The sequence below is a fragment of the Crotalus tigris genome, unplaced genomic scaffold (genome assembly GCF_016545835.1).
Source record: "Crotalus tigris isolate CLP2741 ecotype Arizona unplaced genomic scaffold, ASM1654583v1 scf7180000017987.690289119674:8195010, whole genome shotgun sequence".
Classification (NCBI taxonomy): Eukaryota; Metazoa; Chordata; class Lepidosauria; order Squamata; family Viperidae; genus Crotalus; species Crotalus tigris.
The window spans coordinates 7,594,280-7,620,958 of NW_024096758.1; the positions used below are offsets into that span (position 1 = coordinate 7,594,280).

At 39.3% G+C, this 26,679-nt stretch overlaps 1 protein-coding gene across 1 annotated transcript; it reads left to right on the forward strand.

Annotated features, from left to right (window-relative positions):
- On the forward strand, positions 1-26,009 carry MPO (myeloperoxidase). The gene is made up of 14 exons (XM_039346291.1): positions 1-50; positions 1,692-1,769; positions 2,705-2,798; positions 3,427-3,602; positions 6,471-6,597; positions 7,938-8,067; positions 10,813-11,019; positions 11,607-11,925; positions 14,488-14,648; positions 16,033-16,270; positions 17,621-17,791; positions 19,912-20,149; positions 23,847-24,064; positions 25,631-26,009. Exons 1-13 carry the CDS (start codon positions 44-46, stop codon positions 24,052-24,054), a joined length of 2,154 nt encoding a protein of 717 aa, XP_039202225.1. The 5' UTR covers positions 1-43; the 3' UTR covers positions 24,055-24,064; positions 25,631-26,009.
- Positions 26,010-26,679: the final 670 nt, after the last annotated feature.

Genomic DNA, 26,679 nt, shown 5'->3' on the forward strand with positions numbered 1-26,679 from the left:
AAAATACTTGATTTCCAGGCAGCTAAGGTCAGAACTGGAGAAGATGGGAAGTAAGTGATTTTGAAATATTTCTTAAAGTTAATTATTTTAGTGCATTGCTCAGAAACTACCTTATGGACTTGAGTATTCTCCATTTCTTCCATTTTATATTAGATCTCCTTGACTAGTAAATTCCCCTATATCAGCCTTCCTCAACTGGATGGCCACCAGATATATTAGATTACAGCTCTTATTCTGATAGCATGTATTGTAATTCAATGTATCTGGAGAGCATCAAATTGGATGAAGTCATTCTGTTTTGATTAGGAAAACTATGGTGGGAAACAGAACCACTGCATCTTTAAGTGACAGTATAAAAAGAAGTCTTTTTTCTCCATCTTTTTGCTCAATCAGGGCTGATTGCAGGCTTTTGAGGTTTAGGTAAGTTTGACAAACAGGATAGAAGCAAAGTATCTACATGCCAATAAGGCTAAACTACCTTGTATTTCAAGCTTTTGTGAATATTTATGGAATGATCATAGGTACAAGTGTTAATATTTTAAATATTTCCAGAGTGATATTTCTAGTGTATAACAAAAACCTTCTGTATTTAACTTTTCTTTTAGCAAATAAAATTATTTATTATAATTTTATAGGCTTAGGAACTTTGCAGTCTGTTCGTGAAGAACAATGTACCATTCTTTGATATTTTTATGGCTAAATAACATGACTCACTCTTTTGCCTAATAGCAAATTATAGTGCCAGCTGCAGTCATTTATCCTATTTATTAAATTTTTAAGCTGTCCATCTACCCTACAAGGTGACTCCTGGCGGTTCCTCCTGGTAGTCATTGGTAGTCATCCTATCATAATTGGTAATCATCCTATCATAATTGGGTCACAATAATTAACTATGGACAGAGCTTTACATGATTTCAACAATGCCTGGGTGATGCTATGAAGATGTTCTACACTGTCAGTGCAGAAATGGTCTAAAACAAAGAAAGTGCATATACAGCATGCTCTTCTGACTGTGACTGTGATTGACATCTGCTGTCCTGAGAATGACTGTCTCACAACCTTCCTCTATTTCGCAGAATGCACTTGCTCTGACTCGTTTAGGGCTCTAAACATCTGCCAGCCCTACAATTTTCTTCTTCTTTTTGCGTTGCTGTGATCTGTTTCACAGTCATTCAAGGTTTAGTTCCTGTGGCAGCGATTTCAACAACTTTGGGAATTTTCTCTGTCATATGTCTAGGGGCAAAGAGGAAGGAGAAATAGATTTTTTTTCTTGCTATTGTATGCAGAAACAATGGAGAGAGACTGAAAGAAAGACAGAAGGAGGGAAAACAAGAAAACCATAGATAACACAATTGTGGGGCTTATGTTTTTATAAGGGGGGGTGGAGATTTTTATTTCAATATTTTTTCAAGAGGGATATAAGAGGGGCTGGAGAAAATAGGGTGACCACCCTATTTGTGGATGATCCACCTATGGATGATCCAGATTTTTCCTAGAAGGGTGAAAGGAAAGAAGATTGCAGATCTAGGGCAAGTATTTTTATACACACATACTGTCCTGTCCAAGTGTGTGGATCTAGAGTAACTGGCTTCTGACATTCCAAATTTATATTAAAATTCAATTTGACAGTTAAAGATTACTTTCCCAAATGATCTGCAAGTAACTCACATGAAACCTATGCTTTCTTCCAGGGCTGAGGCTGGTCTTTGTTCTTCTGGGTATTCTAATAGCAGTAAAGCCTCAAGAGGCAGATAACCTTTCTTTACAAGGTAAGGTCTTTCACTTTAGAAATGCTTTTTAAAATAGAGTTGGAATGTCTGTAGAGGTCTGCCTGTGTCCGCATTTTTTGTAAAAATTCATTTTTTTTCATCATTTAAGAACAACCTGCAGGAACAAATGTGTTTTGATTGCCTCCATGTGATCAATTCACTGCAGCAGGAAAAGACATGATTATTTAAAGATAATTTGCTAATGTTTGAACCAATGCAGAAATTCAGTCTGCATTTCCTTTCTTGGTGGAAAATATCCCTAAGGCAGTATTTCTGAACCTTGCTGGCTGTAACATCCATGGATTTCATCTCTCAATTGTGTGGCTGCTATCCTGATTATTTTGATCTCCCTTGCAGAGAACTCTCATTGGAAGCAGAAGTTTCTAGTGGTTGCCAGGATGATGTCTGTGCATCATAGCATCTCTGTGAAAATGATGGAATTGGTACATGCCAAATTACATGAATGCTGAATCTAATTTATATCATTTGCATGAAAGCATACGACACATGGGCCGTCCTACATTCCCTACATCAACACTCATGTTTAGAGTCTATTCCAAATCTTTGGTGGTATTACAGTATAGAGAAGGACCACCAAGAAATACACACCCTTAACAACCTATTACATAGGCATGACCTGTGTAAGCTTTTCCTGGTAGATCTCAGACACACATCCATATCATTAGTAACTGACAAGGTTTAAAAAAGTACTATGTGAGCACAGAATCAATTTTAATAAATGATTATTTAAAGAAATATACTATTGATATCACAACAGGGCTTCTCCAAGCTGGTGGCTTCTAGATATGCTGAAATGTAACTTAGAATTCAGATTATGGATCAGGTTAGCGAAGCTATATTCTCATTAGTTTGTTTTTGTGGAATTTGATTGAAGTGTCTCCTTCAACAAAATCCAAACCAAGTGTCTCTTTTAGACATTGCAAAGAAACTGGAAACCCGATTCCTTCTGCAGAATGTGGAAGAAGCCAAGAAATTAGTAGATGCTGCCTATGAATATACCCAGAACCGGTAAGATTTTGCACAAAAGTTCCAGAAGCCAGATTTATTTTGCGGTTTTTCCATCTACTCTATTTGATGAAAATTTGCTGCGTTGTTTACTAGATGACTTCTCCATGTGAAAGTTCAGACAAAAATACAGGCAATGTGCCATTTTGTTTCATCTAGAAAACATGGCTATTTCTGCCAGTTACAAACTGATTTAAGTATTCCAGCTGTTCCTGTTTTTATTCCGTATCTTTACTGTGCATGTTTTGCTACAGCTTTTGCATTGTGGATATTTTTATTGTTCATTGTGATTGTGAATCCCACGGTATGACATTGATTTGGCAGCATACAGTTGGAATAAAAATACCAACAGGCATGCCTGCCCATCATTAGAGGCACAGAAGCCTTGCATACTCAAATCCATTTTAGGCAATAGGAAGAAATCAAAGGGCGAATGATGACATGAAGAAATGTAAACTATTAGATTAGGATTATGAAGCCCTCGTAGTTCATCCCTAGATTTCATTAGATAACATCAGGCAGTCTCTGCCTCTCAAGTTAGCATCTCTGGCTGGGTCATTGTAACAGACACTTTGTGGGAGGAAAAACTTTCATTCTGCAGTATTGATATAGGTATTTTCTGATTCACCAGGTTAGAAGAAAAACTAAGGAAAGAGACAGTACGCCCTTCAGATATCCTAGTGTCTTTCAGACGACCTGTAGGAAAAACTCGGTCGCATGTGAAAGCTGCTCAATATAGGCTGGTGGCCTTGGACCTCTTGAAAGAGAAGCTGCAGGATGTATTTCCTCAGGAATTCAATATCACAGGTATTTTGCATCTTTGAACGAATACACAAACCAAAAGTAAAGGTAAAAGTTTCCTTGTCAGTTGTGTCCAACTCCAGGGCACGGTGCTCATCTTCGTTTCTTGGCGGAGAGAGCCAGCATAGTCCAAGGGCATTTTCTGTGGTCATGTGGCCAGCATGGCTATATGCCAAAGGCACACAGAATGCTGTTATTTCCCCACCAAAGTGGTATCTGTTAATTTACTTGCATTTGTGTGCTTTCAATCTGCTGGGTGGGCAGAAAAAAGTAACCGTAAGTAACAAAAAAAAAGTAACCAAAAGGAAGGAAAATAAAATGCTGGGTTTTCTTCCATGCTTAATTTACATTCTTTGCTATTTGCACATCACAACTTCTGCAGTGGCTTAGCTTACCACAGACAAATCAAAACTAATGTTGGGTGTTTCATTTTGAAAACTCCAACCCCAATGTTTATAGTATAAGCTTTTAAAATATCAAATGGTGCTCATAGGTATTCAGCCTCACACATTAGCATCTCATGGAAACTAGGTTGTCCTTTAGCATTTGTCCTTCTCTAGTTCTTGTAATACAGTTTCCCTACTGGAAAGCAAACCTATATGAAGGAAAACTCTGTAGGAAAATACATCCATTCCTGGAAAGATATATATAGAGGTGCACTACAGATTTATTAGGGGAAATTGTTTGCAAACATTATGTGCATTTGTCAAAATTGTAGATAAAAACTGTATGGTTTGGGAAAATGTGAAAAAGAATGCATTAAAAGTTGACTGCAATCTATTTTTTTCTTTAAAAATATCTCAAAGTTGTAGAAGAATGAGATGAACTAAATATGAGGAACTGAGAAGAAACTGAATTAACAGATTTACTCATTCATTTTGACCACAGAATACATGTACAGTACATTTCTTGGCCAATCATCTTCAAAGAGGAAGCAAAAGAGATTTTTTTTAATCTAAGAATTTAATCATTTTATGTTAGATGTCAGTTGATGATTGGGTGGGGCAATCAAAAATGACATGAATAATGATTGTTTGTATTAAGCTAATATTTTATATGGAAGCATCTGTCTTCATAAGAATTTCATGGGAAATCTTTTCAGAGAATGCTTTTGATTGTCTTTTTTTCTCAAATCTTGTCCTATACATCAAGAAGACTCTTTTTTTTCTTTATCATTTTCAATAGTTTTGTGATGTATTATGTAGATTCAGTTGCATAATAATGCATGAGATTGAATTAAAACATTGTCTAGAGCCCTTCTTTAAAAGAGATGGGAAGTTTAGAAATATGAAATATAAACAAAAATAAACAAATCTCTGCAAGGTACGGCACAAAGAAACCTTAATGCTGATATACCTATATTTATATTACTTTTATAGTGTTTTACCAAAGCCTATAAGAACATTACATGCTGAGAAGAAAATTGGGAAACTGGAGATGATCCAGAGAAGAATGATTAAGATGGTGGGAAGTTAAAAATTAACTCTTATTTATTAACATTACCCAAGGGATAGGTATCTTTAAATTTAGAGAAGAGAGGATCTTCAAATTGATAGGAGAAGCTAGGGTAGAGTGTTCTTAAGGGAGAACTCCGATCAATGGATAGAAATTAAAGAAAAAAAGATTGGGGGCTTACAAAAAAACCCCACAAAAACCTGTAAGAGGTGCTAATCAATGGAACATCATTTGATGGTTGTCCCAAAGATATATTTTTTTAAAGAGACAACTGGATTTTCTTGTTTTTCTTTGAAGATGTTTCGCTTCTCATCCAAGAAGCTTCTTCAGCTCTGACTGGATGATTGAGAATGAAAAGATTTATATTCCTTGCAGACAGCTGGCCATTTGCATACTTTTAGAGAGCCATTGAGGCCACTTGGGAGTTTGTTTGTGTCCTCAGGGTCACCTGAATAGTGCAAATGGTTGTGGAGCCTTCTTGGAACTGCTGAAAGGACTATGTTGTGGAGCTGTGCTTTCTGCAGGATTTTTCTGCCCTATGTCCATTGTGCAGAAAACATCAGCAGAGAATCTCTATAGACGTGTGATGGGAAGTGGTGGGCTCTTCTACCTTAAAGTCATTTAAGGACCACCCAAGCAGTCATGCTTCAGAGATGCTATACTTGTATTCTGCTTTGCAGATCCTACATTGAGCAACAGATTGACCTGAAGAGTTCAAGATTGCTGCTATTGAACAACATGTTTAACTTGGCTACTACTTAACCCATTTTCTGAATTTGCATAATACCTTGACTCCTAGAACAGCCACATAACCTGCTAAGCCTCACACACAGACAAAAATGAACCAGTTAAAATTAACCAAGCTTAGCATGTTTTAGGAATGCAACCATTAAGTTACTGATTACTGTAGAGCAATTGGTTGGAGCTATTAAATATCATTTAATAGCTCCAACCAATTGCTCTACAGTAATCAGTAACTTAATGGTTGCATTCCTAAAACCTTTGGATTTTAAATATCATTTAATAGCTATCCAACATCTCTGAAAAAGGAAAATCCAAAGGTGATTTTTTCAAAAGGACATTGTTTTTTTCTTGAAGATGTTTTGCTTTTCATCCAAGAAGTTTCTTCAATTCTGTTCTTCAGTTCTTCACTTCGAAGAAGCTTCTTGGATGAGAAGCAAAATGCCTTCAAGGAAAAATAAAGTCCAGTTACTTTTGGAAAAAGCACCTTTGGGCAACCATGACTTGGATGACTGGGAATCTCCATAGACTTTCACCTTTTAAATTTTCTCATCCTTACAAAACATAAATCCTGCTTTTGGTTTTTATAGTATAATTCAGAAGGCAAGTGACTCTAGTCTTGCATTCTTCTGTCATTTTTTGCAGCCCTGAAGTCTAAATCCCTTTGCTTTCCCACAGATGTGCTCTCCCCTTCCCAGATGCAAACTATCTACAAGTCAAGTGGATGTGCTTCCCAAGAGATCAGTACCCAAGAGTGTGATGAGAAGAACCCTTACCGGACCATTACAGGCGAATGCAATAACCTGTATGATTCTAGAATAGAAACGGACAATCTTTTGGTGGCCAAGACCCTAGTCTAGTTGTTTTTAAGTGCTAAGGGCTGCTAAGTGAAGAAGGTGATATCTTACATTTTGGGGATACTATTATGGGTTTCTTTCTTTAAAAAATGGTGATGTTGAACTTAAGACTTACATTAGTTTTCATCCATTACACATCTCAAAATGGGCACAAAATGTAGTATCAGTTTCTGACCATTGACCAAGTACTGGTAATAAGAGAATAGCATAGCATAGCATAGAATAGAGCTGGAAGGGACCTTGGAGAATGTGCCATTTCTGAAGTTGGCACTTACAAACTAGATGTGTTCTGTCAACTCAATCAGTTGAATTTTATCCCACAAACTAACCTAAATAAATTAAAGTTTAGCATGATGAATAAAATCAGTTGCTGAATCAGGAACAAGCTCTCTTCAAGTGTGGAGTGTCGCTCTAGCTGGCTGTCCGTGATCTCAGCCCTCTTCCCTGTAGAACAGTTATTATTGTTCAGTTAGGATTATACTAGAATGGAGTTGGCAGTAGATGTCAACACCTGCCAATCTTGGGTGACCTTGGATCCATTTAGGGTGGAATACAGGATAATTGGCTATACAAGGAAGTTCAAAAAGCTTCCTGGAAAGAGAGAGCTAAATTACTTTTATGACATGCCCATTGCCAAGAAGTTTGCTTGTATACCATCCTCAGAAAGAAGCTGGTTACCCAGGCATCTTTTAGTCTGTAATTCAACATATGAGACTCCAAATACAGGTAATCCTCAATTTACAACAGTTTGTCTAGTGGCCGTTTAAAGTTACAATACCCCTGAAAAAACTGACTTATGACTGTTTTGCACTTTTACAACCATTGTAGCATCCCCATGATCACATGACCAAAATTCAGATGTTTGGCAACCAGCTCATATTTATGACAGTTGCAGTGTCCCGGGGTCATGTGATCACTTTTTTGCGCCCTTGTGGCAATGGAAATCAATGAGGAAGCCGGATCCACTTAACAACTGCAGTGATTCACTTAACAATGGTGGCAAGAAAGGTCCTAAATTGGGGCAGAACTCACTTAACAAATGTCTCACTTAGCAACAGAAATGGGTTCAATTGTTGTCGTAAGTCGAGGACTACCTATATTGAACTTTCTTCTGGAACTAAACCTGAACATTTAATGAGAATATGGATGATGTATTTGCCATAACATGTGTGAGTACAATTGAGCTTTATTACTGGATTTTAAGGGTTAACATTGTGTGTAAACCAAGTCTTATTGCTCTTAAAAACTCTCTTCTAAACAAACTTTTGGGTTTAATGAAAATTTGCAGGAGAATTCCTACTTTGGGAGCTAGCAACCGTCCATATGTCAGGTGGCTGCCACAAGAATATGAAGATGGCGTCTCTCTCCCACGTGGCTGGACAGAAACGAAGCTGTATTCTGGATTTCCTCTGCCCTTAGTAAGACACAGTCCTTATCTCTCTTTAATTCCAGGATGCTTAGTTTGAACAGAGGAACGGATCCAGGGTTTTAAGAGATAAAAACATTTAAAAGGGGAGGAAAGAGACCAAGAGTTGAGGCAAGGGGATTAGAGAAATGGGATAATTGATGTAATTGAAGGATCATAGCCAGAAATGTATTAAGGAGTCCTAAATTTGTCTGTCAGAGCAGGAGTGATCCAGGTATAGTTTAAGGTCTGTAAATGCTTTTGTACACTAGTTATAGCAATAGAAAACAGGAATAGAGTGGCATTTTCATGAAACTGGCAAGAATCGTATCTTATACTGTAGTTTTGCAAATGAAAAGGCAGAGACTTCATTGTGGCCAAATCTTGACTTGTTTAAATAAACTTTGAAGATATAACATAAATATATCAAGTATTCAAATAACTATGGTGCACATTGGGCTCCCAAGTTGCTGAGCAGCCCTGAACAACCACAACTTAGGCCTTTAGTCTGTTATATTTCAAAGACAAGACAAATTAAGAGGGAGACACAGTGTAATTTATAGCATGGCCTTGGTATATTTTTTGAAAAACCAATCTGAATGACTTTATTGTGATCACTTCCTACTAGGTCAGCATGCTAGCTGTGCTGTCTTTGTAATATAGTTACTCCTCAACTTACAACCATTCATTTATTGACTGTTTGAAGTTACAACACTTATGATCTTTGCAGCATCCCCATGGTCATATGATCAAAATTTGGTTGCTTGGCAATTGGCCTATATTTATGACAGTTGCACTGTCCTGGGGTCACGTGATCACCATCTGTAACCTTCCCAGTCAGCTTCTGACAAGCAAAGCCAATGGGGAGGGGAACCAGATTTGCTTAATGATTCACTTAAACAGCTGGAATGATTTGCTTAACAACTGTAGCAAAAGAGGTCGTAAAATGGGGCAAAACTCACAACAACTGCCTTGCTTAGCATCAAAAATTGCGGTCAATTGTCAAGCTTAGTTGTGGTCATAAGTCGAGAATTAACTGTGTGGTCAATGAATAGAAACAATTGTTGCATAGATATTGTGGAGGGGGCACTACATAGCATCTAACATTTTGAAAGTCTATCATAATTTGTTGCTCTGAGGATGAGATGGGCGGTCTCTAAATTTAATAAATAAAGCAAATTATTATGGCAGGATTTTATTAATATTTGCTTAAAAGGTGGGAGTTGAAAAATGACGGTAAATCATAACCATAAATATTTAAACTTATATTTTGTCATGCTCAAAAGATGACAGAAGTTCTGAACTTTTTGGGTATTCTTAAGCACCGGCTGACACTGTCTCCCTTTTTTTCCAATGGAAGTTGAAAATTGAGAGGCACTTGAAATATTGCCAATAAGGCTAATTCATTTCTCCCCTCTTTCCCTGTAGCAATAATTGGTTAAAAGTGATAGCTTCATCCTTCTCAGCCATCCAGCCTGACTAATCCTCAGTGCTTTCCAGGATGATTTAGTTTCATCATCCAAAAAATATGTTTTTTTTTCTAATATACAGTGACCAAAGTCTTTTAAATCCTCCCGCTAGATGACGCTCTTCATAAATGAACCATATATGCTCATACTTCATACTCCAAGAGTGTACTACATTTAACATTTCTTGGAGGTCTGACTACCACAACGTAAGGGGTGAGGACTGAACTTGGGGCTGAATTTGGAGGAGTCACTGAGTGCCTTCTGTGGTTCTCTACTTAATGGAATGATTCGTTGTTGTACTGAAGGTTTCTCCTGCTTTCCAAAGGTTTTTGATACATTTAGTGAAACATCTTGAGATACTTGACGCCCGGGGCTGTATTGTGCAGAAATTGCATCAAGGAATTGCTAATCCAGCATAAGAGTAGAGATCTGGAAGTTGAATGCATCATTGGCACCATGCACATAAAAATATTTTGTAAGCCCTAGGAGAGAAACAACAATAAAGTTAAGGGAAGAATAAACAAGAGGGCAGAAATAAGCAATCCAGACAATTTCATGATCATTTAATCTGCTCAGCATCTGCAGGCCACTGAAGTTTTGACAAAAGGGAGTGAAAGAACCAAGCACCCTGAGAAAAGCCTGGTCTATTTGACTGGATGCTGAGCAGAAGCATTTCAGACAGGAATGTTCTATTGCAGGTCCCATATATAAGTCCCCTGAAATTCTAATATCTAATATTAATAATTAACATATAATATTATATTTGATATAATAATAAAATAAGATTAGATAATAGATAATTTGATAAATCTGTTTTATTTAGTCCTTTTAATTAGCTGCTTTTAATGAAGTTCCAGGGTGTCAACCATTTGTATTTAATTCTTCTGCCTGAAGATCTTGAAGTCATTCCTCTCTCTTGTTTCATCAAGAAGGAGACTCCTAGATCAATGGTTCTCAAACTTTTCTTCATCACTGACCCCCTTTAAATATCTTTTGTGGCTGTGGACCATGGCCACAAACCCCCGAAGACCTAAGTTATGATTTCAATCATAACATTTCTTCAAGCCTTCATAGATTCCCCCCCCCCCATGACGACATTGTGGCTCCCCAGGGGTCTGTTGAGAACCATTGTCTTAAATTATTTCATTGGCAGTTTTTGCAAGTAAACCTTTAAATTCTTTCTCCTAAATTAGCATGTAGCAATTTGTAATTGTTCCAGGTGGGGTTTCATAAACCCCTTTTCTTTCCTTCTGTCTCTGCCACTCTTGATAATAATTTCTTGGTAACAGGTCCGGGCTGTATCCAACGACATCGTCTTCTTTCCTAATGTAAACCTCACAGATGATCCTTTCCGCTCAGTCATGTTTATGCAGTGGGGGCAGTTTCTCGATCATGATTTGGATTTTGGACCTTCTGAAACAGCGACCCTCACCTTCATAAAAGGAATAGATTGCATTAACAGCTGTGTGAAAGGGCCACCATGTTTCCCAATCCAGGTATGAGAAATTCTGTATCTACTTCTACGTGGATTAGCAGCTATCGACAGACATTCAGGATGAGTGTCCCAAAGGTGCTTTTTCAAGAGGCAACTGGACTTTCTTTGTTTTTCCTTGACGACGTTTCACTTCTCATCCAAGAAGCTTCTTCAGTTCTGATTGATAAACCTTCAGGTGACCTCAACAACTCTCAGAGGGTGTGCCAACAACCAGATGACTGCAAGGAATATAAATAGTTTCATTCTCCACCATTCAGTCAGAACTGAAGAAGCTTCTTGGATGAAAAGCAAAACATCATAATTACTCAGATTGATATGAGTTAAAGTCTAAAACCCATCACCAAAAGTAACTCATTCCAGAATTGAATGATATTTATACATTTTCCAAGCATGCCTCCATTTTGTCATATGTTCCTTTTAAATATTAATGCGAGAAAGAAGGAAAGCATGAGGATAATGATGTCTACCTGTGTAAAACTGCAAGTGTTTGATATTCCTTTATGTGGCATATTTCTCTACTTGGCAGAAGAAAGCAAATACGTTTTTTGAACCTGGGAATTTAAGCTTGTCTTCATATTTTTGCCCTAGATCCCACCCAATGATCCTTCAAAAAAGCAGTTTAAGTGCATCCCCTTTACCCGGGCTGCTCCTGCGTGCAACGGTGGCTATGCCATTCGCAACCAGATCAATGCACTCACAGCCTTTATTGATGCCAGTATGGTATATGCCAGTGAAGATAAGTGGGCAATGCAGCTAAGAAATTTCACAAACAACCTAGGATTGCTGGCTGTGAATAACAAATTCAACGATCGAGGCCTTGCCTATCTCCCCTTTGGTGTTCCTGAAGGTTTTCAGGAAAATTGCAATATAACAAACAAAACCCTCAACATTCCCTGTTTTTTGGCAGGTAAGTTATTTGAAAGGTGCATCATTTCTTCGGGGCTGCTCTTGCAAACTGAAGTCACAGCTAGTGAAGGGGATAACAGGAAGACAAAAAAGAAATAGTTGCAACAAAGATTATTAGAGGACTGGAAGCTAAAACATATGAAGAACGGATGCAGGAATTGGGTATGTCTAGTTTAATGAAAAGAAAGAGCAGGGGTGACATAATAGCAGTGTTCCAATATCTAAGGGGCTTCCACAAGGAAGAGAGGGTCAACCTAGTCTCCAAAGAACCTGAACGCAGAGAAGAAGCAATGGATGGAAAACAATCAAGGACAGAACCAACCTAGAATTAAGTAGAAATTTCCTGACAGTTAGAACAATTAATTACTGGAATGGTTGCCTCCAGAAGTTTTGGGTGCTCCCTCACTGGAGGTTTTTAAGAGATTGGACAACCATTTGTCTGAAATGGTGTAGGGTTTCCTGTCTGAGCAGAGGGTTGAACTAGAAGACTTCCAAGGTCCCTTCCAACTCTTTTATTCTGCTAAAGCTGATCTGAAGACTGCTGCCACTTGGAGAACTGCTGTAACTCATTTAAGAGTTTTCACTTCCCAATTCTTTATCATTAGTAGTCTCTGGCGAAATGAAACTTTTGGAAAAAAGCTGGGAGGGGGTGCTCTTGTGCAAAGAGCAAAGTACCTGAGTTTAGATATCTGACCAGGGTTGTGCAAGGCCTTTGAGAGAAGTACTTGGCCACCTGTAGATCTGCAGATGAAGCTCTATGCTTTGCACCTTCTAAGTAGCTATGGTGACTTCTGCCCAAGCATGAAACCCGTTAAAGAGGGCTTGCTGACTATGAGAGAAGTTATTTGGATGTGGATCTGTCAGCAAGCCACTATGGTGATAGCACCAGACCTTCGGAATGGGCTTCCAATGGACCTGAGATAAGCCCTTCAATGTAGATTTTTACAGAACAGCTAGGGACTTGCCTGTTTACCAGGGCATTCCCTGAAACCTGAATGGTTTTACAGTATACAAAGGGAGTTCTTGGTCAATATTTTTAAGAGTGGTTCAGCATTGCTAGTGATTTGCAAGGGCTGAGAGAGACTGGCTGGTCCAAAGTCAGCCATCTGGCTTCATGCCTCAGGCAGGACTAGAACTAGAACTCATTGTTTCCCAGTTTCTAACCTGGTGTCTTTATCTACTACACCAAACTGGCTCTCAAATAAATAAATAACCTGTAAGGAACTGGGCTGAAAATGTGATAGTAGTCATGTATTTCCTGAGCCACAGCAAACTCCATTTCATGAAAAATAAAAACAGCAATAAGGACCATCTGGTATAAATGGTGAAATGTGCATTTCAATGTCACAATGCAAACTCTAGTCATTCATACTTTTTGCTGGCATCGGGAACAAATACTGCAATGTAAATCATGTTGTGACATCATGATGCATGTTTGGTCATTTATTTTTTGTTCCATCCACCCATAGCCACAATGTGGGGAACCCTCACAGTTTACATACCCTGCGATATAGCTGACTCAGTCAGCCCCTCCTCTGGAGTAAACACTCCCATGAACCAGCAGTTCCCAATCTCTTAGAGTTTTAGCAAAAGGGTCAGTGATAATCTTGATTATCCTCCACAACGTAGATTGATTGAATCTGTTTGTCTATCTATACATCTGTCCATCCGTCTATCCATTTATCTTTTGCTTCTCACTGGAGAAAGCAATTGTGTTTGGAAGACTTAGTGATTAAGGGAAGCCAGGCCATCAAAGAACATAGTGACTGGACACCATCAAGCTGACACCAGCCAGAGCATAGAAAAACTCAAATAGTGCAGGATCAGAAGATGTGGAGAGACCTGGCCCACAGAGTCACCAAAAGTCAGACTCGACTGAACGGATCATCATCATATCATCATCATATCATATCATCATCATTTGCTTCACATTAGGATTCAATGTTATAGCTGATGAAGTCAGGGAAAGGAGCCCTTTCATTTCTGCTCATTCTCCATCTACTGTCTCTTCTCTCTGGGTGGGGCTGTAATAGTAAAATGGAATCAGGAAGCCTAGAGAGATCTTAATTTTGTGGGGCCAGTAGCATCATCTCTGCCAACAGTTCAAGACAATGATTATTCCTATTGCTTCCATTTAGACCAGTGTTTTTCAACCATATCAACTTTAAGATGTGTGGACTTCAACTCCCAGAATTCCTCAGCCAGCCTTATGAGGGGGGGGGGGAATCCTGGAAGTTGAAGTTCATACATGTTAAAGTTGCTAGGTTTGAGAAACCCTGATTTAGACAATGTGGATGATCTGCAGAGAGTTGGCTTAGCTTCACATAGCCTTGCATAATCTTAAATTAACTTCCTCTAATTTGCATGCTGGCTGGGATTATTTGCACAATATGTTAACTCTTTCCCTTCATTTGCATAACTGTGTCACGGAAGAAAATCTACACAAGATATTTTTTGGGAGACATCCCTCCCCAAATGTCTGTTTGTTGTTTGTTCAGATTCCTCACCTGGAACAAAATATTCTTATGCAATTTCTGTTGATTTCTTATTCTGATTTTTAAAGGTGACAATCGAGTTAATGACATGCCAGGGCTGATCGTATTGCAAACTCTTTTCATGCGAGAGCACAACCGTCTGGCCACTGAGCTGAAGAGGCTGAACCCACAAATGAGTGGAGAAGAACTCTATCAGGAATCCCGGAAAATCTTGGGAGCCATGATGCAGGTGTGGGATGAATAGTTCCATGGCCGTTTTGCACAAAATGAAGGAACAATTCTGTTTTAAGTGGCTTAACCCCTCCTTGAAGCCCAGAGTAACCAGCCCTATAGAGTAAGATCATTAGGGTGCAACACTGAATGGCCTGAGCATGACACTTGCCATCTAAATGTATTTATTTAGTTCCAGGTAGTTCTCGACTTACAACCACAATTAGAATCAGAATTTTTGTTGCTAAGCAGGGTGGTTAAGTGACTAGCACCTGATTTTATGACCTTTTTCTGCTACCATTGTTAAATGAATCACTGCAGTTGTTAAGTGACTCACACGATCGTTAAGCAAATGTTGACTTCCCCCATTGACTTTGCTTGTCAGAAGCTGGTGGAGAAGGTTGCAAATGGTGATCACATGATTCTAAGATGCTGCAATTATCGTAAATACATGCTGGTTGCCAAGCATCTGAATCTGATCACGTGACTACTCCTTGTGGGTCTGAATGAGGCTTTCCCAGCTAATGTCTCTCTCCAAGGAATGGCTTTCCCCATTCAGTGGCAGCTTGACTTGCCAGGATTTGACCATTGAGGGTTGTAGTGCATCCCTACCGAAGGTGCACATCACTGGGAACTTGGTGTTGGCATTCTTATAAGGCACATGTGTGAAACAAGGTTCATGTGTTGTGCAGTTTCAAAAAGCTGGTTAATAACAGTTTAGATCTGGTAATAATTCCTCCCTCAGTGAGCCCAGCACCATGATTTAGAAAAAGGGTCTTAAACATTTGCTGACATAATATCCATGTGCTGAGTTTAAAGTACAGGTCGTCCTCAACTTACGACCTCAATGCAACCCAAAATTTCTGTTGCTCAGCAAGACATTTGTTAAGTGATTTTGCCCCACTTTATGACCTTTCTTGCCAAATGTGTTAAGTGAATCACTGCAGTTGTTAAGTTAGTAACACGATTGTAAACAGAATCTGGCTCCCCCACTGACTTTGCTTATCAAAAGATTGCAAAAGGTCATCACATGAGGCCAGGATTCTGTAATCCTCATAAATATAAATTAGCTGCCAGGAGTCACATAACCCTGGGATGCTGCAACAATCATAAGTATTAAAACAGTCATGAGTCACTTTTTTCAGTGCCTTGCAACTTCGAACAGTCACCAACAAACTGTTGTACGTCGAGGACTATCTGTATTCTGTCTTGTAAGCCTGCAAAAGTGATAGAAGCCGAATTAGTAATACAAAACACTCATATTTAAGAACAAACTTCATAGCATCACGTTGAGGAAGACTGATCTTCTGCTTCTAATATTCAATGTAGTATTAGTGATAATCATCACTAATTAATTGCTTTCTTCCAATAGGTTGACTCTTCTTTTTGTCCTTTTGCTCTAGAAAATCACCTATACAGAATATATACCTGCCCTACTGGGGGATTCTAGTGCTCTGCCTTCCTACAGAGGCTACAATGACTCTGTGGATCCCCGAATTTCTAACGTCTTTACCAATGCTTTCCGTTTTGGACATACTTCAGTGCGGCCAACTGTGCCTCGCTTAGACAGCCGTTACCGAGTTGTGAGTCAAACACCCTTAGAAAATGAGTTCTTTGCTACATGGAGAGTTATCAGAGAAGGTAAGTCCCAGCAAGAGGTCAATTTTGGCTGATCTCAAACAATGAAGCTGAAACGGATCTGGTCAGTTCTTGGGTAGCACAATCTGGGCGTTCTCCTGAATTCGCAGGTGCCGTTTAGAGTAGATGGTAGCTGTATCCACCAGGCCCTTTACGTAGTTTTGTATTGTGTACAAGTTGTGTCCATTCCTGGATTAGGAGGCCCAGTTCACAGTAACTCATGCCTTAGTCACCTCTTGATTGGGTTACTGCCGCATGCTCTACATGGGGCTGCCCATGAAAAGTATGTTGAAGCGTAATCTGCCACAAATTGCAATGGCACAGATGGTTGTGGATGTTTGGCAGCTGAGACACAATTGCTTCAGGAGCTTCTTTAGCTACTGGTATGCTTCTGGGTGAATTCAAGGTGCTGGCGGCTATCTTTAAAGCCCTTCATAACTTGGGGCTGGATTACTTACTCTCTCCACTGGTGTCTACCCACCTTGTTAGATCCAAAAGGAATAACACGCTCTGGGTCCCATCCCACAGGAGAATTTCATCTGACCCAGAAACAGAGACTTTTGTGCCATTGTGCCCATCTTCTGGAGTATCTTCCCCTCTGAGGTTAGACTTGCCCTGACCCTGCTGGTCTTTTATCAGACCTTAACAAACTTGGCTTTGCCATCTAGCCTGGGGCCCCGACAGTATGGATGAATTCGCTTCATGGCTGATTTGAATGTGGACTGCTATAAATATCCTCAGCTGCTCTTTTATGCTATTAATGTTGTTTTTTAAATTTTGGTGTTTTTACTGTTTATTTTGTTGTTATTTTTGTTAACTACCCAAAGTCATATCTATGAGATGGGTGGACATATAAATTATGTATAAATTTAATCTTCTAAGATTAAATAATGTTTAAAGATACTGTAAATAAGGTTAAAAAATGGGAATAATAAAGTAGTCTCTGCTTTAATGCACCTACACAAAACGTATATGAAAATTTGACTGAGTTTTGACTGATAGCTAAATCAACTAGTTTAGTTGTCAAAATCTAGTGATTGCTTCCTCTTCGTCTCAGTTTCACACCACAACAAAGACAGTATTCAGTGGGTGTTTTTTCCACTGTGCAGTAATGTTTGATGGGAGAAATAAGAAATCCAAGGGAATCCACCAATTTTTGTCCTTAATATTCCCTATCATCATAAAGATTGGAGTTGCCCAGAAATCAGCAAATTTTATACTCCTTGAGTTTTCTGCTGGTTCAGCAGAGTTCTTCAGCTCAGCTGTGAAGACCTCTCAGGCTACCCACTCAAATGCTAGGCTGATATCTATAGATGGGCATTGCTTTTCAATGTTATTTCCTCTCTCTTCCAGGAGGCATCGATCCCATCTTGCGAGGCCAAATAGGTACACCAGCCAAACAACTGAGACAAGATCAGATAGTAGTAGAGGCTCTGCGAGACCGACTCTTCAAACAAGTTGCAAAATTTGGATTGGATCTGCCAGCATTGAACATGCAGCGTGGCCGAGATCACGGTCTAGCAGGTAACAAGAGTAGAGTGTTGCCATTTTGTAACAAAAATCAAAGGTTGTGAATTGCTGCCAAATAGCCAAGAATAATGTGGGAAATTACAGCTCAACCTTAAAGATGTTTTGAGATTGCAACATAGAATGATACTAGGGAGAACATCATTTTTCAGATGAGCAGAACTCTTGACCACCATTCTTTCTTTCTTTATTTATTTATTTATAACAAATTTTATTAAATGTACATTTTAAAAACAAAAATGGACATGATTCAACTTCCCTGGCTTTAACAGTGCTATTAGTATTACCTTATGTTACAGAAAGAAAAACATAAACTTAAAAAACATTCTATAACAGGACAGAGTATAACAAACTGTGCGTATAACATCTGTAAATTTTTTGATAAACCATCTTTCAATCATCAATGTTGTATTTACATATCATTCAGTTGTGTCCTAATATAGGTACTAATAAGAAGTCCTTATAATATCAACTATAATCATCTCAGCGATCCTCCTTATCTCTAACCAATCGTACAAATTTTTCCAAATTTCATAATACTCTGTTTCAGTTTTATTTTTAATCTCTAGAGTTAACCTGTCCATTTTGGCGCAGGATAAATTTTTATTTATTATTTCTTCCTCAGTGGGGGTTTCCTTTCTTTTCCATTTGCCAATCTTGCTGCAGTTAAAATATGCAATAGTAAGTAAAAAGATGCTTTGCTGAGTTTATCATTAATAATCCCTAATAAGAAGATTTCTGGTTTTAAATCAATTTTTTGTAATAATATTTCTTCCAGCCAATTTTTTATCCAATTGCAAATATTGTGCACTTTTGAACATTCCCACCACATGTGATAGTAAGTCCCTGGGAGCCTTCTACACTTCCAGCATGTCGGTGAGGTTTTTTTATCTATTTTTGCTAGCCTTGTAGGAGGAAGGTGCCATCTATAGAACATCTTGTATAAATTTTCTTTGTAGGAGGTGGCTAGTGTTAACCTCCTGTTTCTGTCCCATAATGATTGCCAATTATCTAGGTCAATACTATAACCAACATTTTTACTCCAGATTAACATTGTTTCTTTTACCTGTTCATCTAACAAATCTTGTTCTAATAAATATTGATATATCTTTTTTATCATTTGATCTTCTCTTCCTAGAAGGATTTTATCTAATTGTGTATGCTCTAATTTTATCCCTGGTTCTTTTTTGTCTTTTCTGTATCTCAACTGTATTTGTAAGTATGCCCACCATTCCAACTCTATACCATCTTCTGATAGTCTTTTCCTTGTTTTCAGGTCCCCACTCACGTCTAAGATATCTTTATACGTAATTACTCTTCCTAAATTTATGAATTTGGGGTGCATGAATATCTCTAATATGGATAGCCAATTGGGAATTTTTATATAATTACATTTTTTATTTTTTTTCCACATGTCTAATAATGCCCGTCTAATATGGTGTTTCTGAAAGTACTGATGAGCCTTATATTTCCTGTCCCACATTATAGCATGCCACCCTATTTGCATATCATGGCCTTCTAATGCCAGTAGTCTTCTGTTCCTTAAATGTATCCAATCCTTTATCCATACCGATATTGCTGCTTGATAATATTTTTCCCAATTTGGGAGGCCGAGCCCTACTCTTTCCTTTGCATCCTGTAATAATTTTAATTTGATTCTCGGTTTCCTACCTTGCCAGATAAATTTGGATGTAATTCTGTTTAAATTTTCAAAAAGATCCTTGCCTAATTTAATTGGTACACATTGAAATAAAAAGAGTAATTTGGGAAATATATTCATCTTGAGTGTCGCTATTCTCCCCAGAAAGGAGAGCTGCAGGTTTTTCCATCTGTCTAAGTCTGCTATAATTTGATCTATTAATTTGTCATAATTTTCTCTTTTGAGTGTAGTACATCTTGCCGACAGTTGGATCCCTAAGTACCTTACTCTTTTAGATGTCTGGATATTGATTTTTTCTACTAGCTCAGTTTCTTGTAAATTGGACATGTTTTTAACTAACATTTTAGTTTTTTCTTTATTAATTTTCAACCCTGCGACATCTCCATAATTTTCCAGCATCTGTAATAATCTTGTTCCAGATTCTAAGGGGGTCTTGACCACCATTCTTGTTTTATAGGTTATAATGCCTGGAGACAATTCTGTGGCCTCTCACAACCTCACAATGAAAGTGATCTGGCCCAGGTCCTCCAGAATTCTCAGCTGGCCAAGAAGTTCATTCGGCATTATGGGACGCCCAGGAACATCGATCTCTGGATTGGGGGAGTGGCTGAGCCCCTCATTCGGAATGGCAGAGTTGGGCCTCTGCTGGCATGTATCTTTCGGAAACAGTTCCAAAACCTTCGTGATGGGGACAGGTGAGCAAATAAAACCTGCCATTTTATTGTGGCCACTTAATCTTCTACAGCAGTGGTTCTCAACCATCCTAATGCCGCGACCCTTTAATACAGTTCCTTATGTTGTGGTGACCCCCAACCCTAAGGGCTCTCCAAGCGTGCACCGACGCCACCCACTCACCCACCGCACCTGGGGCTCAGCGTGCCTCGCCTGTCCTCGTCTCACTTCCAAGGGTTGCCGGCCTGCCCGGCTCCAGCTGGCCAGGGAGGGGGGCAGGAAGGCCGCTCCACTAGCTCTGCCCAGCCTGGTTGGAGAAGCGCCCAGGTGGGGAGAGGGAGAGAGAAAGAGAGAGGGAGAGAGAGAGAGCCAAGAGGGTGACAGCGCCAGCAGAGCTTAGTTCAGCCTCCTCTGCGGAAAGGGCAGCAAAGCAGCGCAGCCTCCCTTAGTAGATGCTCGATGGAAACGAATCTGGCGCTGTAACGGCCCCCAGCTCGAAGCCATGTGGAGACGGATAGAGGAGCAGTGTCTCGGTTCCTAAGACCATCGGAAATATGTGTTTTCCGATGGTCTTAGGTGACCCCTGTGAAAGGGTCATTCGACCCCCAAAGGGGTCGCGATCCACAGGTTGAGAACCGCTGTTCTACAGTATATAACAAATGGGCCTAAAGTTGTTTCACTACAATAAAGAAAAACAGAAAGTTGTGTTGCTACTCAGAGACAGAAGACATGCTTTGAATGAATAAGGTTCAGTTCCCAGCTTTCCCAAACACTTTATTAACCTGGAAAGAAAATGGACCCTTAAAAAAAAACTATATTCACAAAAAACACAGGAAAAAATCTCTGTTTTGTTCAGTTTCCCATATTAACCTAGGGCAGTGATGGTGAAACTTTTTGAGACCGAGTGCCCAAAAACTGGCCCGGCCCCCACTCCACCCCATGCCCTGCCCCTGCTCCACCCCCACCCCACCTGCCCGCAGGGCCACTCATTTTTCCCCCTGGGACCACTGCAGATTGCCCAGCAGTGCCATGGCAGCCACGGCCTCTGCCCATGCCCCGCAGCATCAACTGTGCGCAATGGGGCATGAGGGCAGAGTCTTGTCTACGCTGCCTGGCTGCCATGTCCTTGGCTGCACTGCTCCGTGTGGGCCACACTTGGGAGTGACTCTTCTCCAGGAGGGCTGCTGGTGAGGAGGGGGTCACAGGGGAGGCAAGGCTGGGGCAACGGCACGTGTGCCCACAGAGAAGGCTCCAAGTGCCATCTCTGCCACCCATGCCATAGGTTCACCACCACTGACCTAGGGTTACCAATTCTAGTTGAAACCATCTCTGGAATTCGCTCCACCCTGTAGATATCACCCCCAAATAAATAATTACTGATTAAAATTGATGTAAACTTTAAAAAAGAGAAATAGAGTCATAGAATCAGAGGGCTAAAAAGGACTTTGGAGTCTTCTACTTCAGCCCCCTATTCAAAGTGGAGCCTTATCCCACCCCAGTCAAATGGCTGTCCAGTCTATTTTTTTAAAAATCTCCAGTGATGGAACATCCACAACCCCAGAAGGCAAGCTAAATAATAGGAAAGGGAAATAATTAGCTTTAGAAATGAAGGGTAGGAAAAAATGAGGAGGAGAGAACAAAACTGGATAGGGATAAGGTGAATGAAAAGGATCAGAGAAGAAATGAAAAACAGCAGGGAATCTATTGAAATATTTCAGAAAGAGTAAAATCAGGAGACTCCTCAGGATTGGTTTAAAAAAAATCAAAATTGTGGCCATAATGCTGCAATCAAAACTCCAGCCTATTTTATGTATATGAGACATTAAAAAATGGTTTGAAGTTTCAATCATATCAATAATAATAATAATAATAATAATAACAACAACAACAACAACAATAAAAATTGGAAGGAACCTTGGAGGTCATGTAGCCCAACCCCGTGCTCAGGCAGGAAACCCTTTTCAGACAAATGGCTGAAGACTTCTAGTTTTGCAGCATTCACAGCTTCTGGAGGCAGGTTGTTCCACTGATTAATTGTTCTGACTGTCGGGAAGTTTCTCCTTAGTTTTAGGTTGCTTCTCTCTTTGGTTAGTTTCCATCCATTGCTTCTTGTCTTGTCTTCAGGTGCTTTGGAAAATAACTTGATTCCCTCTTCTTTGTGGCAACCCTTGCTATCATGTCCCCCCTCGTCCTTCTCTTCATTAAACTAGACATACCCAATTCTAGCAACCGTTCCTTCTAAGTTTCAGCCTCCAGTTCCCTAATCATCATTGTAGCTGCCATCTTGACTCTTTGACCATATCTTGTGGACAATAATATTCACCAGGCAAAAAATCCTCCTAGGGACTAGTAACTTTTAGAGGTGTTCATGGTTTTGTTCACAAGATGCATCTACACTTGTTTACATTTCTTGTTCATTCCTTTGTTTTCATAAGACTCTGTTGAATAATTACCACAGCTAGTAATTATTTGAGGGGGAAATCTTATTTTCCTTTTTAAGTAAATAAAATATATTTTAAATGTTTGGAAGCCCCTGCTTTTTGGGTTCTACTCTATTATAGGGTAAAGTGAGCCAATGATTTGATTCAGCTTCTAAATGTCTTACATGTTACAAATAAACTAGCAGTGAAACTGGGAAATTTTCAGTGAAATATTTGAAAATTTGGAAAGACATTGCTGATTATTATCTGCTGTACATATAGTGACAATATTTTCTTGGGAAAAAATAAAGATCAAACCTGAAAAAGGGGCAAATCTGAATAAGTTTCTGAAAATTTTAATTATTTAATTTTAATTGTTTATGTTCATAAATTTTCTTTACCAAGGAAAATTCAAAAGCAAAGTCATTTTTTTTACAAAAATACATATTCTAATAAAAATATCTAAAATTAAATGTCATACAGATAGTCCTCAACTTACAACAGTTTATTTAGTAACCGTTCAAATTTATAATGGCATTGAAAAAGTGGCATGATAATTTTTCACACTTACATCCATCGTAGCATTCCCGTGGTCCCTGTCATCCCTATTTATGACAGGATTGATTCTGTCCCAGGATCGTGTGATCAGCTTTTGCTACTTTCTCACCAGCAAAATCAATGGAGAAGTCAGATTCACTTAACAACTGTGCTATTAATTTAACAAGTGCAGTGGTTCACTTAACAACTGTGGCAAGAAAGGTCGTAAAATGGGGCAGAATTCACTTAACAATGTGTCACTTAGCAACAGAAATTTTGGGGTCAATTGTAGTCGTAAGCTGGGGACTATCTGTATAAATTAATTTTTAAAAGCAATTTTTAAATTGCTTTTAAGGACAAGTGGGTTTTTGAAAAATAAATTTAAAGGACAGCTTTCTGAAATAAAGAATGTTCTTTGAAATAACATGCACTTTAATGGTTTCAGTAATGGACAGAAAAAAATCAAGGAGAAAACCAATGTAGAACTTAGGAGAGAGTTCCTGACAGAACAATAAATCAGTGGAATGACTTGCCTCCAGAAGTTGTGGGTGCTCCAGCACTGGAAGTTTTTAAAGAAGAGATTGGACAACCATTTGACTGAAATGGTATAGGGTTTCTTGCCTGAGCAGAGGGTTGGACGAGAAAACCTCCAAGGTCCCTTCCAACTCACTCTGTTATTCTGTTCTGCTTCATTCCAGCAAAAAAATTTCTGTAAATTTGGGAGGCTGTTTTTCAATGTGACAATTTTCCTGTTTTTTTCCAGGTTCTGGTGGGAGAACCGTGGAGTGTTTACTGCAGCCCAGCGACAGGCTCTTGCTGCAGTGTCATTGCCACGCATCATCTGTGACAATACTTATATCCGCGAGGTACCTCGGTTCATTTTCCGAGCCAATCAGTATCCACGTAATTTTGTCAACTGCAATGCCATCCCAAGGCTCAGCCTCTTTCCATGGAAAAAGACTCCTGAATAGATCAGTGAAGGTAAGATGCATTTGGTTTCTGGTGCAACTCTGGAATCTATAAATTTGCATTCATGAGCTTTTCCTTGGGATGTCACTTAGCCTTAGAAGGTTGTTGCCATATTGAAGTTGTAAAACAATATTCCCCAGAAAAGAATGCAAAGATGTGTGCGTGCATGTGTATATTTGTGTGAATGGGTGGGTGCTATAGAGGGTATGTGACATCTTTTCTGAACCTTCTCCCCCCCCCCATAACTATTCCCAGTGTTTCATTCTCTGTTCCCTCTCTCAATATTTTTCAACCTCAGCAACTTTATATATGGATTTCAGTTCAAAGAATTTCCCAGCCAGCAAGTTTCCTAGCTAATGAATTTTGGGAGTTGAAGTCTGTAACACTATAAAGTCTGCAACACTGTAAAGTGTCAACACTGCTAACATCGGATTTTTTGCATTGACATCAAATGGAAATGTAGCCATCTTTTACCTTTTGCTTTTAGAGTTAGGTGATTCTGGGAGGGGGAATGTGAGTGAGAGTCCAGCTAGATATAACAATGCCAGACCCAGCATGAGAAACAAGGTTATTGTAACCAGAGCTGACAAGAAATTGGTGGGCTGGAGAACAGGAGAGGAAGCCCACCTTCACACTAATTGGGAAATGTGATTTATGACTGTTAATTGGAGGAGGGAATTGTGCTTTGATACTATGTGCTCAGGGAAGGGGAATTTAGTTTTTTGCTTCGATTATGCATTGCCATTTATACAAAGGGGTTCTGGTGTATCTTGATGACATCCTGATATACAGCATGAATATGACTGACCATGTAAATTAGTAAGAGAAGTGCTAAAGAAACTGTTAAATGCCAAACTTTATGTCAAACTATCAAAGTGTGAGTTTCAGCAGAGCCAATTAGATTATCTTGGCTACAGAATTTCCAGAGAGGGCATTGAAATGGACCCAACCAAAGTGAAAGCTGTAATTGAAAGGCAGCCTCCAAAGACTCACAAACAGCTCCAGAGCTTCCTAGGATTCACCAACTTTTACCATCAATTCACCCTCTCCTTTGCCAAAATTGCCCTACCCCTCACAGAACTACTAAAAATGGGCAAAGGGGGAGGAAAGCCGCGATCGGGCCAACCACTAGCATGGACTATGAACTGTAAGACTGCTTTTGAAAACTTAAAAAGACTGTTTGCTGTTGAACCAGTTTTAAAGCATCCCTGCCCAGGGCAGCCCTTTGTAATTCAAGCCAATGCCAGCGACGTGGCCATCGGAGCTGTACTACTACAAAAGAACCAAAGTGGGACCTTACAACCTTGTGCCTACACCTCGAAAAAATTCACTGCGAGAGGAGGTGGGCTGTGTGGGAAAAGAAGGCTTTTTATCTATGAAGTGAAGCGTATTCTTGATTCTAGAATTTTTAAAGGAAAATTGCAGTATTTAGTACGATGGAAAGGATATTCGTTGTCTGAAGCCATTTCGCTGAAGTCTAGCGATGTGAAAGCTGATAGACACATTACTAGGTTTTATAAGAAACACCCTAACAAACCGAAAAGCAATCCCTAACCTGTGCTTTTGTTTATATTACAGGATTTATCCTTTTGTAAGAGGGGCCGGATGTCAACGCTGCTAATATCGGATGTTTTTGCATTGACAACAAATGGAAATGTAGCCATCTTTTACCTTTTGCTTTTAGTGTTAGATGATGCTGGGAGGGGGAACGTGAGCGAGAGTCCAGCTAGACATAACAACGCTGGACCCAGTGTGAGAGACAAGGTTATTGTAACCAGAACTGATAAGAAATTGGCGGGCTGGAAAACGGGAGAGGAATCCCGCGCTTCATGCTAATTGGGGAATGTGATTTATGACTAAAGGAGGGAATTGTGCTTTGATACTATGTGCTCAGGGGAGGGGAATTTAGTTTTTGGCTTTGATTATGGACTGCCGATGCTATGCTACTCAAAATAAAGATTCTTTAAGGTAAACAATGCTTCGAAGTTCTTTGAAGAGTTTTATCTGTCGGAATCACGACATAAAGTTGCTGATCTTAATAGCCAGCCATCAACACCCCAATCAACATCTAAAAAGCGATGTACAACAGGCACGATATAAATACCACACAGACAATAGTCGAAAGCGCAGAGAGAAGTTCCTAGAAGATGGGCTCCATCACAAATCCAAACACTCAGAAAAGTAAACCTCTGAACTGACCCAGAGTGGATCTTGCATTTATCTGAACTCTTAAATAACATTTTTATGGATCATCTTTTCCCCTAATGCTGATCTTAAGTAGCCTCTGCCTGCATTTTTGCAATCACTATGAGCTGCTGAACAAAGGAAGATAGTTTGCTGCATCCCCAGTTGGGTCATTATGGGGGGTATTTGGGAGAGGCCAATTTTGCTAGAGGCTGCCTTCTAATATGGTGTTGAGGTCAGCACCAAGGGCAGGTTCAATGTTCTGCTCCTAAACCAGCCTCAACTTCATCACTGAAAAAAATTTTGAAAGGAAAATTAATAAGGATTCTGTATAACCCTCTTTATCTTCCCTCACTTAGAGATCCTCTTCTCCAGATAGGTTATTCAATTTATCCCATTAAAGCACCCTTGTCATTTTGCTTTGCAAGCAGCAATTCAGTCTT

Excerpts from the sequence above, each read along its gene's own strand:
- MPO (XM_039346291.1), top strand. Across the intron at positions 2,799-3,426 it reads TATGAATATACCCAGAACCG|GTTAGAAGAAAAACTAAGGA; the intron begins GTAAGATTTTGC and ends CTGATTCACCAG. Across the intron at positions 20,150-23,846 it reads AACCTTCGTGATGGGGACAG|GTTCTGGTGGGAGAACCGTG; the intron begins GTGAGCAAATAA and ends GTTTTTTTCCAG.